At 46.6% G+C, this 14,275-nt stretch overlaps 1 protein-coding gene across 1 annotated transcript in view; it reads right to left on the reverse strand.

The window, feature by feature from the left end:
- Positions 1-14,275, reverse strand: part of XYLT1 (xylosyltransferase 1) — a 292,269-nt gene that overhangs the window by 41,333 nt on the left and 236,661 nt on the right. The window contains exon 6 of the mRNA XM_074346282.1: positions 5,879-5,959. Within this exon, the coding sequence (XP_074202383.1) occupies positions 5,879-5,959 (81 nt within the window). The remainder of the gene's footprint in view (positions 1-5,878; positions 5,960-14,275) is intronic.

Genomic DNA, 14,275 nt, shown 5'->3' on the forward strand with positions numbered 1-14,275 from the left:
GAAGAAGCTACGGGAGCTGCTTGGCTGCCATTCTGGTGCCCAGTGTGGGGGGTGCCACCTCTAACAGGTGGGTCTCAAACCTCGGAACAGGAGGAAACTTGCTTCTGTTACTTCTGACCTGAGGGCTGGGATCCCTCCTAGCTTCCTTCCAGTTTAGCCTTCTTGCATCTGAAGCACTTGTTGTTTCTCTAAGAGTTGTAGAAAGTGCTTCTAAAGTGTTAATCATTTGTACGCATACCACCTGCAAGATTTTTTCTTTCATTGTCACCATCACCACCATCACCATCAGCACCATCATCAACTTAATATGCACAACTATCTATACTGAGAGTTTATCCATATATTCGTTCATTCAATTCTTGCAGCAGTTCTATGAGATTGGTCTTATCATCATTATTCCCATTTTACAGATGATGAAACTAAGGACAAGTGATTGACATAACTTACCTAAGGTCACACAACTAGTGAGTGCTTAGCATGTGAACCCTGGCAGTCTGGCTCCAGAATTCTTAACTGCTATGCTATTGGCCTTATGAAGTCTATATGAGAATTCCCTTACTATTGTTTCTAAACCAATTTTAGATAGCTTCAACTGTTTTTTTTTTGAAAATTTACTCCTAATATTCATGAAGTCATGGATTAGATGGGTTAATTATATAAATTTTTGTTGATACACATAAAATCAACTCTCCCATGATGCCCATTTATGAACTACCCAAAATAATCTCACATATAGATTCATGATCTCACTGGTAGATCCTGAATACATTTTGGGATCAGCTGACTCCAGAAAGTAGAGGAAGAACCAATTTCCCTTCTCCACTCATTTAAAAAAATGATTCTGCTTAAAACTAGCAGAATTTTGCTCTTTTATCCACACACTCCAAGAACTTAAAACTACAGGTCCTCTCAGATGCAGTCACTAATCATAAAAGAACACAGGCCTTAAAAGTCAGACCTAACCAGGTTCCAATCCCACCTGTGCTGTTCACTAGCTGTGGGACTTGAACAAGCTAAAGTAACTTTCCAAGCCTCAGTTGTACTCATCTCTAAAATGGGATAACACACTTGGAAGCACCTGGCTCGGTGCATCCTGTGGTCAGTGAGGATTCTCAGTCCTCCACAATCCTCACATCGCTGTCCGGATCTTATAAAGATGAGAACACGGAGGATGGCGAGTCAAAGCCATTGGTCTGAGTCCCATGGCTGTCACATGGTGGAGCTGGCCCTTTGACACAGGTGGCTGGACCCCAATGTATGTGCTCTCAGCACTACACCACACTGTGCCCCAGGGCTAAGCACTGGGGCCCTGGTGACCTTGAATTATTTGGAGAATTTAAAACAACTAAGGCTGGAAAAGTCCCTGAGGAAACTCTAATCCGGCTGAGATTAATGACTGATCCTTTCCACTTCCCGGTAAGGAGGCTGTCCCCACATACTGAGACTTGATCAAGTTGCCGAGATTTGGGTAACTTCTCTGAGGCTCCCTGAGCAGAAGCCAGGAGTTCCTGGCGATATTTGCTAAGCCCCACTCATTTGGGCTGCGAGCAGACTTCAGGACAGCTGCTTCTGCTAGCCGTGCCGAGGTTATCTGGGAAAAGGATAACTGTGCTACTGGTCTTTTAATATATCTAGTCACCTCATTTTTGGAGGAAAGCAGGGAAATACAGTGAACACGACACTCCCCTTCATTTAATTACAGGAACAGTCAGGATCAATTTGGCAGCTATTAAAATACTAGTTTGCCTCTATGCCATGTCTTAGCAGTGGGAGCTGGAAGTCCAAATCGGCTGCTAAAGGCTGGGGATGGAGACAGAAGGTCAAAACTGCTGTTAGGAACCAAGTGGAATTAACAGTAGAAGCACCCTGCGGCCTATTTTGTATCTCACTGCTTGCTCTGGTCCCTCCCCATCTCTCTGTCTTTTAAGCCCTCTGTCTCTGTCACCTTGTCTTTTGCAAGGGCTGGGCCCGAAGTATGGACAACCAGAATGTGAGGGGACTTGGAGACCATCTCATCCAGTCCTTTCATTTTTCAAAGGGAGAAAATGAAGCCCAGAGAAGCAGAGCTGCTTCCTCAAAGCCACTCAGTGGATTGAAGGAAAGCAGGACCAGAATGCAGAGAGGATGTATCATGCAGGGATTCTGAGCTGGGGCTCGGGGGACACAGTCATCTGGGTCTGAGTCCTAGCCCTGCCCTTGTTGAGCAAGTTTAAGCAAGTTACTTCTCTGAGTCTCCGTTTCCTTATCCGTAAAATGAGGCTAATACATTGAGAAGGGTCACCATCTGGAGGCAGAAAAGTAAACCAACACAAAAGAAAAGAGAACTAACAGAAGTTAAGTTAATGAGTGAGGATGGTCAAAGGTACAAACTTCCAGTTATAAAATAAAAAAGTCCTGGTGAAGTAATGGACTGCATGGTGACCATAGCTAATAATACTGTATTGTTTGGAATATTACTCAGCCATAAAAAAGAATAAAATAATGCCATTTGCAGCAACATGAATGGACCTGGCGATTGTCATTCTAAGTAAACTAAGCCAGAAAGAGAAAAAAAAATACCATATGATATCACTCATATGTGGAATCTAAAAAAAGAAAAAAGAAGACACTAATGAACTCATCTACAAAACAGAAACAGACTCACAGACATAGTAAACAATCTTATGGTTACCTGGGGGAAAGGAGGTGGGAAGGGATAAATTGGGAGATCAAGATTTGCAAATATTAACTACTATATATATAAAATAGATAAAAAACAAATTTCTTCTGTATAGCACAGGGAACTATATTATATCTTGTAGTAACCCATAATTTGCTAAGATCTTAAAAGTTCTCATAACAAGAAAAAAAGTAACTATGGGTGGTGATGGATGTTAGCAAGACTTACTGTGGTGGTCATTTTACAATATATACATATACTGACTTGTTACACTGTACACCTGAAACTAACAACATATATGTCAATTACATCTCAATTAAAAAATTACAGTCACTGAACTGCTTGGCTATTTGATGTGATGTGTTTATTTTACTTTAAACACTTTCCAGGGAGAATAAGAAATAATTAAACAGTCAAAAAAAAAAAAAAAACCCAAAACTAACAAAGTCTGGGTTTGATGATGTCATTAGAACTGCTTGATTCAGCCATGTCTGAAGTCAGATACTAAAGTTTTAGCTGAATTAGCCGGTATCTTCCTTCATCTCTTAAGAGGTTTGAGCTAGGTTTCTGTCGTTTCCCACCAAAAAGAGTCCTTCCTAACACACCACCAGTGCAAAACCACAGCTAAGCCCTGCACAGTCTGCACACTTGTTGGAGGGAAGTAAAAGCAATGTCTCCTTGGCCTGAGCCTTTACCCTGTCCTTTATGCTGTGCCACTGGGGTACCACCTGTCAACTGCACATCAAGTACACAGGATACCCTCCCATGTCCGGAGGCACAATTCTGGCCCATACACCATCTATTTTTTTGTCCCACCAGTAATATTGTAGTCTAATGTTTAGCATAGCAATGACATCACCACCACCATCATCATCACCATCACCACAGGGCATTTATCATGTGCTCAATGCTTTATATACAACATCTCATTTAATCCTTTCAACAATCTCATAAGTATAAGTCTATTAATATTTCCATTGTATAGATAAAGGAACAGGCTCAGAGAGGTTAAGTCATCTGTCCAATGCAACACAGCCAAGACATGGTTGATCAGAACCCCAACCGAATAGGGATAATCTCAAAACCTCAGGATTTTAACCTCTGTGTTGTACCCAGTTCCTAGCACAAAGACTGGAAATAGTAGACAGAGAATAAATACTGAGTAGGCTGATAACAACAATACTAGGGTGGATGTAATTCAGACACAAGTCTATCAACTTACAGTGGATTCCTTTCTCATGATGTGATTTTGCACAAAAAATGTATCATAAAGTTACGTAGAAGGGAAGAAGGGTCTTCATTCTCTACCTAAAGGTGGAGAAGCCAATATCTGGGTTAGCTCTGATAACTAACCACCTCAGTGGAATCTTGTTCAGCTCCACCCCACTTCCGTGGGCTTTGGAGACAGAGAACTGGGTTCAAATCCTAGCACTTACCAGCTGTGTAACTTTGGGAAAATCATTTAGGCTCCCAAAGACCCCCTTTCTTCTCCTGACAAATGGAGATAATAGTTCTTATTTTTGCATTGAGTGGCTGTAAGAAGGAAACTGGATCCTGTGGGAAAAGGGCCCAGCAGAATGATGGGCACTTAGTAGGAACACAACACACTATATGACTATAATTCTTCTTTTTTATCCACCCAGGCCTCTTCAACTTAGCAGCTGGAACACGCTGCACTGATCTGTGCTAATTTCCAGAGCATCTTCAAGTCTGTGGACTCCCTTCACATGGGAAGAATGCAGGCTGTCAGTAGGACAGGAACAACCTATCAATAGACAGCTGGATAAAATCGAAGTTAAAATTAAGAAAACGATACAGCACAAGGGTTCTGAGGTTGCTGCTTTTTTTTTTCTTTTTTACGGAGGTACTGGGAATTGAACCCAGGACCTCATGCGTGCTAAGCACGTGCTCTACCAGAGTTATAACCCCCCATGCCTGAGGTTGCTTCTTTAAAGCTCAGGAAGTGGAGCCCACTGCTTGCTTTGTCCCTCCCTGCTTTGGATATCCGGGTAAACCGAATCACAGAGCCAGACAAAACCTCCATCAGCAGAGGCAGAGAACACCATGGCAGAGACTGCAAACTGAAATGCCAGTGGGGCCAGGTAGGGGAAGGGGCAGTGATGACTGCAGGGGCCTGTGGAGCATGGGCTTTGTCTAAGATCCAGATGATAACGCCATGAGAATATGCAGGCATAGGTAGTGGACCTCTGGATCTTTTAAGATGAGCCAGAAATCTGAATTTCCCTGGGAAGTTTTGCGATTTTTCAAATGGGGCTATTAATTTTCAAATGAAGTACCTGAATTAAACAAAACAAAACAAAACTAGCACAAGGGCCAAACAAAACACATTAACAAGCTAAAATTATCCCATGAGCCGCCACATTAAGCTCTGAGTACAATGCTAGAAAAAGGCTCTAAGATGGCAGAGTGATCTGGGGCGGGTTTTTAATGGTGTTTTCTGTCTGGATGGTGAAGGGGATCACGTGATCTCTCCTACAGAGGGCGCTCAAGACTGTATCCCTTCTAGTGACCACTGGCCATGGAGATTTAGAATCAGCTCAAAGAGGGTGATGCTGTTTGGCTTCACTGAGTTTAAGCAAGAGAAGCGCAATGGATCCAGGTTGGGCTTCCAGGTGCCTCAAATCCCTGCCAATGTCTTGGGCAGCAAGAGTGAGGGCACAAGGCTGGGAGTGAGGATATTTGAGTTCAACTCCATGTTGACATGAGACTCTTCCACTAGTAAGAAAACTCCATGACAGTGAGGATTTTGTCTTGTTCATCTCTAGAAGGGTACATGGTACATGCGTGGCACTAGGTGAACACTTGTTCAGTGACTGCTTGACCAAATGAATGATTGGGGGACATCACTTAAATTATGGGCCTCAGTCTTCCAATCAATAAAATGGGAATTAAAAATGGCTACCTTACTTTCCTCAAAGGATTGCCATAATGGGAAAATGGATTCATAAAAGTGCTTGGGAAAAAAAGGAGTAAAGGACTATGACATGATGTGATACATTGGCTAGTATCTCTGTTCCCAGCTGGCAGGAGAGACCGCTTCAGATCCTGCAAGAAAGGGCCAAGGCCAACCCATGCCATGCCTCTCCCCCATCCTCAACTCTTCTCTGGCTGCATCAAACCAGCCTGGAAGGAAGCCCCCAAATGATCACTCCGATTTCCATTTCCCTTTTCCATAAGGGTAGGGGGAGGATACACTACCTTGCATTGTCCCGGCCATGTGACTTCAAGAAATTCATATCTCGGTAGCGGGAGAGAAATGCCACCAGCTGGTCGTTTGTCCTGTGGAAACAAACCGAGAGGAAAGTCAGGGTCGTCTAGAGACCATGGAGACTTTGACTCCTGGCTCCCTTCTTTGTCACAGAAACCAGGTCCCCTCCTTCTTTCATGTGTTGCCATCACCAAGCTTACCCCAGTCCACTAAAATGGACTGTTTGTTTGTCTCCTACATACTTCATATGCTGTGAACTCCTTGAGAATACCTCAATGCCAGATACAGAGTAACCTCAGGGCCTTTGCACTTGCTGTGCCTGGGAACTTAAGCCCCAAATCTTCCCACATCTGCTCTTGTCATCCAGGTCTCCTTTCAAATGTCACCTCTTCCAAGAGGCTTTTTTGGCCACCCAACCTGAAGCAGCACCTGCCTCCCCCACCCTCACCCTTATCACATCACTCTGTTTACATCCTAATCTTATCACCAACCCGAAGTGCTGAATTTGTTTACATTAGGATGTAAGCTCCATGAGGACAGAAGTTAATTAAACTTGTTCATCACTGGCACATAGTAGGAGGTACATTAATGTTTGTTGGACGAATGAATGACTCAAGGTGAGATGAGTTTGAACTGACTCCTTCAAATGCATTTTGAGGAATGAATGAATCAATGAATGAATGAACAGATACCAAGTGCTCTACAATCGCTGGGCTACTGATGGAGAGAGCTTTAAGAAATATGAAGTGCGATACAAATGGGTGACATCGTTCCCAGCATTGTTATCCCAAATTTATCGCCATCAGTCCTGGAAGTAGCAGTGCAGTCACAGCTAATCAGCTTGTGCATACAGCTGTGACAGTATTTTAAAAGACAGTCACATGGGTCTCCATCTGCCAGAAATGCAGTCGCCTCTTACGCAGAATAAACCCAAACAGGTAAACGGTGCTGAAGTGACAGCTCCTTTATCACCGGGCTTCTCTGCTCAGGGGTTTTTACTTATAAGGAAAGGGTTAACCATTGTTTCAAATTAGGTAGAAAAGCTGAAGGTGCATTTCTGGGAATAGAATGTAGGCTACACCTTTGGGGGTGGGGGGGGCAAGTGGGTACCTTAGAAAGCCAAGCCTGGGCTCTAGAAGCAGAAAGGTCTGGGGACAGATCCCAGCTCCACTCCTGACCCAGCTGTGTGTCCTAGAGTAAGTCATCTAACCTCTGAGTGGAGGCCTTCATCTGGCTGCCCTGCACACACTGGGCATATACACTGATGGATAACTGAGTGTACTTATAGGGCACACAGTAGGTGCACAATAAATGCCAGCTGCTCTGCTCTTGGCCTCCCACCACCTCGTCGGGGCCGCCCACCCCTCACCCTCTCCTTCATTTCTTCGCATCACCTGCAGTCGCGCCACTCCGAACCCCTGCTCTCTGACTGGACGACTCCTGTTGACCAACTCATAATTCCAGAGGAGGGGGACTGAGCCGCTAGGTGATGCTGCAGTGGAAAGAGCGCCGCCGACATCCCCGTCCTATTACTGAAACCAACAGCACTTCCTAACTGGCTGTTCTAGCGGCGGCAGGCGCCAGAAAAACCCCGTGTGTCTGCATTACAACGTCAGCCCGGCACCAGCGCAGAAAGCTTGGCCCTGCGGATGCGCGCAGAGGTGAATTCCAGGGACGCAGACAAAAGGCCGAGCCCACGTGTCCGTCCGCACGTGGAGCATCTCCGCAGGCGAGGTGAAGCCCACGCGAGCCTCGCGCCCGGTTACGGGGGGCAGAGAGCCTCTCAAAGTTCCTGGAGAGGTGGAAACTAAGCCCGCCTGTAAAAGAAATGAAAGCAATCTCTCTTTCCAAGCCATAAAGAGGCCTGTTCCATCTCCCCGTCTTTGCGGTTCCTATTTACCAACCCTCTCGTTACTCTCTGCGACAGTTCATTATTGTCGTCCTGATGAATGCAGGGACAAGTTAACCTCTGAATGGGTCCCTGGCAGCAGGAATAATAAAGAGGGGCCTCTCAGCGGCGTCGGTAGGAGGATTGAAGGGGCCGGGCCGGGGCTCCCGGGGCCCCCTCTCGCGAAGCCTCAGGCTTCCCAGGGTCAGCGGCCGCGGCTCCATTTGGCAGCCCCAGAAAGCGCCTTTCAGGGCCGCGAGCTGGGGCCATTTTCACATTTACCGCTTCACCGAGTCCCCATCTGACGGGGATGAATAGGCATTTAGCGAATTTACTTAGCGATGCTTCCACATGAAATCTTCTCAAAAGATGACATCTTGGGGGAGGGAGGGCGGAGGAGGAGGGGGCTGCAGATTTCAGGCCAGAGCTTGTGGATAAAGCCGATTTTCAAAGCCCAGCGCCGGGTCCTGGCTTGGCTGGACCAGGAGGGGACCCCTGAGTGGAGAGCTGGCCCTGCAAGCTCAAATCTGTGCCCCCCAGCCCTTCTGCAGGGGAGATGGAATTCAGCTGGGGACCACATTTCCCTATTGTGGCTTGCAGACGCCTGTCGGTAATTGCCTGCATAATATTTAGTTCCCTCCGGATAATTAACAGCTTGTGATCTGTTGTCGTTTTACCCAGTTCCAGTCTCTCTCTGGCTCTCTCCCCCTCACATGCATTTCTCACTCCTTTCCAGTGGACTCACTTGCCCAGTGGTTCCGACAACTCATCACTGGTATCCATCACCTCCCCAATTTCCTTCCACCTTTTGCGGAAATTATCAGAAGACACATCTATGCCAGTCCCTCTGGTTCATGGTGGGGACCCTGGGACTCATCCCTGTAGCCTTTGGAACCACTGGGACATCTTTGTGGAAATAACTCAATAAAAATTTAAGTAAATACTTTATTTTAATAAATACGTTAGTTTTAATGTAAATAAACTTATTGGAAACATGGGAACCTTGGTTGACAGGAATAAATACACATGAATAGTACAATAAATTCCAAAACCACCAGTATTTATGGACTGTTCCACCACACTCTAGGCCCTGGGGCAGATTTTTGCCACAATTTATTGCATTTAATCTTCATTCCCACTTTCCAGATGGGTGACTGAGACTCAGAAAATGCCCATTTAGTAAAAAGTGCAGAACCTGGCTCCAAACGCCAAAGCTCACCTTCTTCACTACTAGAGGGGCCTTCTGCAAGTGAACGAGCGAATGAGTGAATGAATGAATGAATTCCATCCCAGGGACATGAGAGAACACACAGGTGCTCCAAGGCCTCCTTATTCAGAGCCTGGCCTTTGGCCTGGCAGCATCACCCACTGCCATTAGACATGCCACATCACAGGCTCCAACCAGGACCTACTGAGTTAAAATTTGTTGTTTAACAAGACTCCCAGGTGATGTGTGTGCCCTTTAAAGTTTAAGGAGAGCTCCTTTAAGTCAGGCCTGAATATTGGTAGTTAATTCTCTTCCTTTTTCCTTCTTCATCTTCTCCCCATGGTCTCTTGCTGAGAACCCAGACTTCAGCCAAGTTACTTTCATCTCAATAAGCCTCAGGTGTTGGGAGTATTAAATGAAATAATGCATGTGAGACCCGTGCAGGAGCATCCGGCCCGGAGTAAGCCCTCGATAAAGGTTAACTGGTATTTAATAGTATTATTATTGCCATCGTGAACATCAGAAGCTTAAGACATTCTAAACTGGGGACAGCAGTATAAAGACCTGATTTGAACTTGGAAGGCTTGCTTTTTTCCCATAAATGTTCTGCGGAGTATGGTTTGGGAAGCACCCCATAGAAGGGCCCGGTCTACAGTCTCCCGGCTGGTGTCAGAATTAGGAACTGGCTGCCAGAGGGCCACCAGACTGCCCTGAGTGTTGGATATGCATCTGATTCTAGGCATGAAGACACACAGGAGGAAGGGGTACAGCTCTCAGGTCCCTGGGTGCCCAGAAGCCCAGTCAGTCACACCTGTCTGCTGGCAGCATGTGGCAGGGTGGGGGAGGGGATGGAGCTTGCTAAGCCTCCCTTGGAAGGAGCCCAACTCAGAGCCAACTGCTGTCCTTTGGGTCCCTCCTGCCCCCCATGCTGTGCCCTAGCACCCCTGCCCCATACAGGATGCTTAGATTCAGCCAGAAGCGCTCACAGCTAACGGGGAAGCTGACAGTGCGAAGGCCAAATTCAGCACAGAGTTTTCGTGAATGTCAGGATTCAAGATTTCAAACCCCTGATGCTGCTGGGTATGTGCAGCTCCAGAGGGCACCGGATTTAGGCTTCCTGGATGCAGTGGGCAGGCAGGACATCTGTGGAGCAGAAACGTGCATGAGGGGTGGTGGACGGAGGACCGCGGACTCCGGCAAGCTGAGGGTGTGAGGCTGAGTACCTTCCAGCTGAGCTCAGAACGTTCTGTCAGTATTTCCCCAACTTCTTCCACTAGTGAATCATCTGCACAGTTACTTTCTATGTGTGTTCAATTTAATACCACCTGAGCATCGCCACAGGCAATGCTATTTGTGGCAGCAGATGTACCTTTCTATTCCAAATCTTAAATTGTGGTAAGATAGACATAATATAAAATTTGCCATCTTAACCATTTTAAGCGTACAGTTCAGTCATATGAAGTACATTTGTTTTGTCCTGCAACCATCACCACCATCCATCTCTAGAACTCTTCTCATCTTGCAAAACTGAAACTCTGAATCCACTAAACAACTCCCCACTTCCCCCCCAACCCCCTGGCAGCCACCCTTCTACTGTCCGTCTCTGTGACCAGTCATGTTCACAGATACGTTAAATTCTAGGAACCATGTATAAGTGGGATCAGACAGCATTTATCTTTTTGTGACTGGCTTCTTTCCCTTGGCACAGTGCCCTCAAGGTTCATCCACATGGCAGCCCATGTCAGAATTCCTCTCCTTTTTAAGGCTGAGTAATATTCCATTCTGATGTACTGTTTTAAATGTTTTTTCCTGGCACGTGTGAAAAGCAATGATGACTACTTGTCTGTATTCCACCTAAAGCAACTGGGCCAGCGGGGGCGTACGGAGAGTGGTCAACTGTCCTAGTGTCCCCAGGACTGAGGGGGTGTCCAGGACACAGAATTTTTCATTTTAAAATCAGATGGTTCTGGGCAAACCAAGCTGAGTTTGTGACCCCAGGCACATGGATCTGGTGAGGGATAATGTGACCCCAGGAGAAATGTCATACTCCATCCTTCTATGATGACCCTGAGAGGACAGAAGACCATTATGGTGGGAAGGCCAATTGTAACCCTTTCCTGTACTTTTAAAGTTATTGAAGCTCAGGCTACAGCAAGACAGAGAATGAAATAACAGCAAAGGTAACAATCATATCTAACACCTGAGTGCCTACTATGTGGGTCAGACACTATTCTAAGCACTTGGCACCTACTGACCCACATATTCCTCGTGACAACCCTATGAAGCAGATGCTACAATATTTACATCCATTTTTTAAATTATAGAAATGGGAACAGGCATGTACATGGCCTTTTAATGTAATGGTACGTCCTGCTGTTCTGTCTAATCCACACATACAGGTAGATGCCGTCCTTTTAATGGCCTCACAGAATCCTATGGAATGGGCACAGCCATTACCGGAGTGATGGACATTTAGGTTGTCCCCACCCCCCACCCCTTACAAATATTGCTCCTATGAACATCCTCGCACATTTATCTTTCCATATGTGAGGGTGATCGATTTCGGTAGGATTAAATTCCCAGATGTGAAACTGTTTGTGCAAATGATGCTTTTTCTTCTCTCTCTGCTTTCGGCAAGATACACATGGAAACTGAGGCTGCCCCAAGAGTCGAGGGCATGGCTGGGGCTCACATCATTACACAGGAACCAAGACAGCTGGCCACCAGTGGTGTGGGGAGGGAGAAGGAGACTGTGAAGATGATGGAGTAGGGGATGGGGAGGGGCTGGTGGGTTCCCGGCACAGACTGGCCAAGCCTGGGCAGAGGTCTTCTGGCTTCCCCAAGGTACCAACAACCAGGGGGACCCATGTGAGCCTTCTGTCAAGCAGCCATGGGTGTAGGGGGTGCAGAGAACCATCGTCTCCAGCTGATGCCCATCTGCCTGCTGACAGCACCGATTTTCAGTAGGTCAACCTTGGTAGATACTTTTCAGGAGTCTGGCTACAGTCATGAGGCAAGCAGGCATTGGGTCTAATTCTGTTCTGTTCCTCCAGGACCTGACACACAGTAGGTGCTCAACAGATATTCACTGGTGTGTTTAACAAACGTGTCGGCATGCGGGGCTCACGGATGCCCAGCACAGGACCACCCCACAGAAGGGGCTCCGCCCACAAAGGGAGAGAGCATGGTCATTCACCTCTACCTCTGTGCCTTTGCCCATTCCATTCCCTCTGCCAGGAACACTCTTCCCTATGTCTCTGACCTGGAGGAGTCGTGGGGCAATGAGAAAACACTAAATAATAACGATGGCAGAAAACATGCCTTTTGTTGCCTGCAAAGTGCCAAGTGCTCCTCCTCCTCTTTTAACTTCACAATAACCCCATCAAGCGGGTACGGTTTTTATGTGAATAAAGTGGGACACACAGATATAAGGGCTTGGCCAAAGTCTTAGAAGAGAAGGGGCAGAGATTCGACCTCAGGACCTCTGACTGAGTCTGGGCTCTTTTCCATTCTGCTTCCTCAAGGTGAATAAGCTGCAGGCATGTGTTCCGTTTCTTTAGAAGGAGAGCCAGGAAACACCCACCAGAAACCACAGCCCTCTTCTGAAGCCTCCTACTCCTTCCAACAGCATTGTCGTAGAACGTACAATGTTGCACATCAGGAGTTGACACAGATAAAACCTTCTGTCTGGGGAGTAGGGGGGCCTTTCTGTGGTGCTTGTCCAAAATCTGACCCCAGCCACCTGATTCCTCTCACTACACTCCATCTTACAAATGGATTTGGACCCACATTTCCTTAAGGTTTATTTCTTTTGGGGTTGGGGAGAAACGCTGCCATCTCTGTCCTCGACTCTCCGGATGGTTCATGATTGGACCTTACTGAAGTCTTCTTGTCTGCTAGGAAGTCTCTCAGGAAGGCCAGAATTCGAGAACAACAAGAGGAAAGGTCATGTGTTCTCTGAAGAAGAGGCAAGAGCCAAAGGCAGATAAGAGAAGGCAAGCCCTGATTCAAATGTAGTTGAAGTTCACAGCGAGACTCGTGTGCTAGGATACAGGGACGGCTAGACGCTGTCATTCTTCCTGGACGCCGTGGGCACAAATGTAGCCACAGTTGGGCACCCGAGGAAAAGTAAACTGGAGAAAGTGCCACCCCAGCTCCCACAACCCGCTCTAATCCATCCTCAGGAAACAGCCATAAGATCTTCTAAAACGTAAGTGATCGCGCCCCCTCTTCTGCTTAATATCCTCAATGGCTCTCCATCCTCTGAGGGACAATGTCCTAGCTCCTTAGCAGGGCTGCAAAGTGGGTCAGGAGCTGGCCCTGCCCGTTCAGTCTTCAGGATCACTTGAAGCCCTCTAAATGTCTGTGCTCTTTCGTTACTCTAAGACTCTGCAAATTCTGTTTGCTCTCCTAGGAGACAGGATTTCCCACCTTGACGGGTAGATGCAAGCCCCCTGGGACCGTAGTGGGTAAAGCGGTCATGGTCTCTGTCCTCGAGAAGTGGGGCTGGTGGGGAAGGCAAGACAAACAGGGAGGTTCTCGGGATGGGGGGTGAACCACCAGGTGAATTAAATCACAAAGCATTCTGGAGGCACCAGCTCTTCCCCTCCACACAGGCAGGCAGCAAGCTTGATAACCACCTGGATAAGAAAATCCAGTTACTTCTAATCAGATTTATCTTTTTGTTACTGGTGAAAATGACGCAGAATTAAAACATGCTCGTTGCATTTGCAGGAACTGGCAAACCACTTCTCAAAAGCCTCAGCGCTTCCACCGAACATTTAGGAGACACACATTTTTCATTTTAAACATACATAAGCCACTCTGAGAGGCAGTTTATCTGACATCCCATCAGTGGGAACTCTTAACATGTCAACTCTTGCTCCAGATGGCTGGCGCGGAAAGGTAACTGACAAGAACCAGCACCCAGAGGCCCAGCCTGACCCTAGAGCACTGCTGGAATCGTGAACGAAGAACTGAATTGCCACTCAGCCTCTCTGTGTGTGTGTGTGTGTGTGTGTGTGTGTGTGTGTGTGTGTGTGTGAAGTCTATTTGACTGTATTTTAATTCTCTGAAATCTGGTTGTCCTCATATGCCACGAGACATCTCAAATGAGCAGAACATTTGGTTAACTAGATTCTGCATCCCTTTACAGCAACCGATCACAGCCAGTTATTTGATTTGGTTTGGCGGGGACAAGACAAGGCCTGCTTTGGAGAACATCAAAAGATGGAATCTTAAAAGTAAATGTGATTTAAGTGCAAAACCCAAAACTTGGCTGCAGTGAAAGCT

Source organism: Camelus bactrianus, chromosome 18, assembly GCF_048773025.1.
Source record: "Camelus bactrianus isolate YW-2024 breed Bactrian camel chromosome 18, ASM4877302v1, whole genome shotgun sequence".
Classification (NCBI taxonomy): domain Eukaryota; kingdom Metazoa; phylum Chordata; class Mammalia; order Artiodactyla; family Camelidae; genus Camelus; species Camelus bactrianus.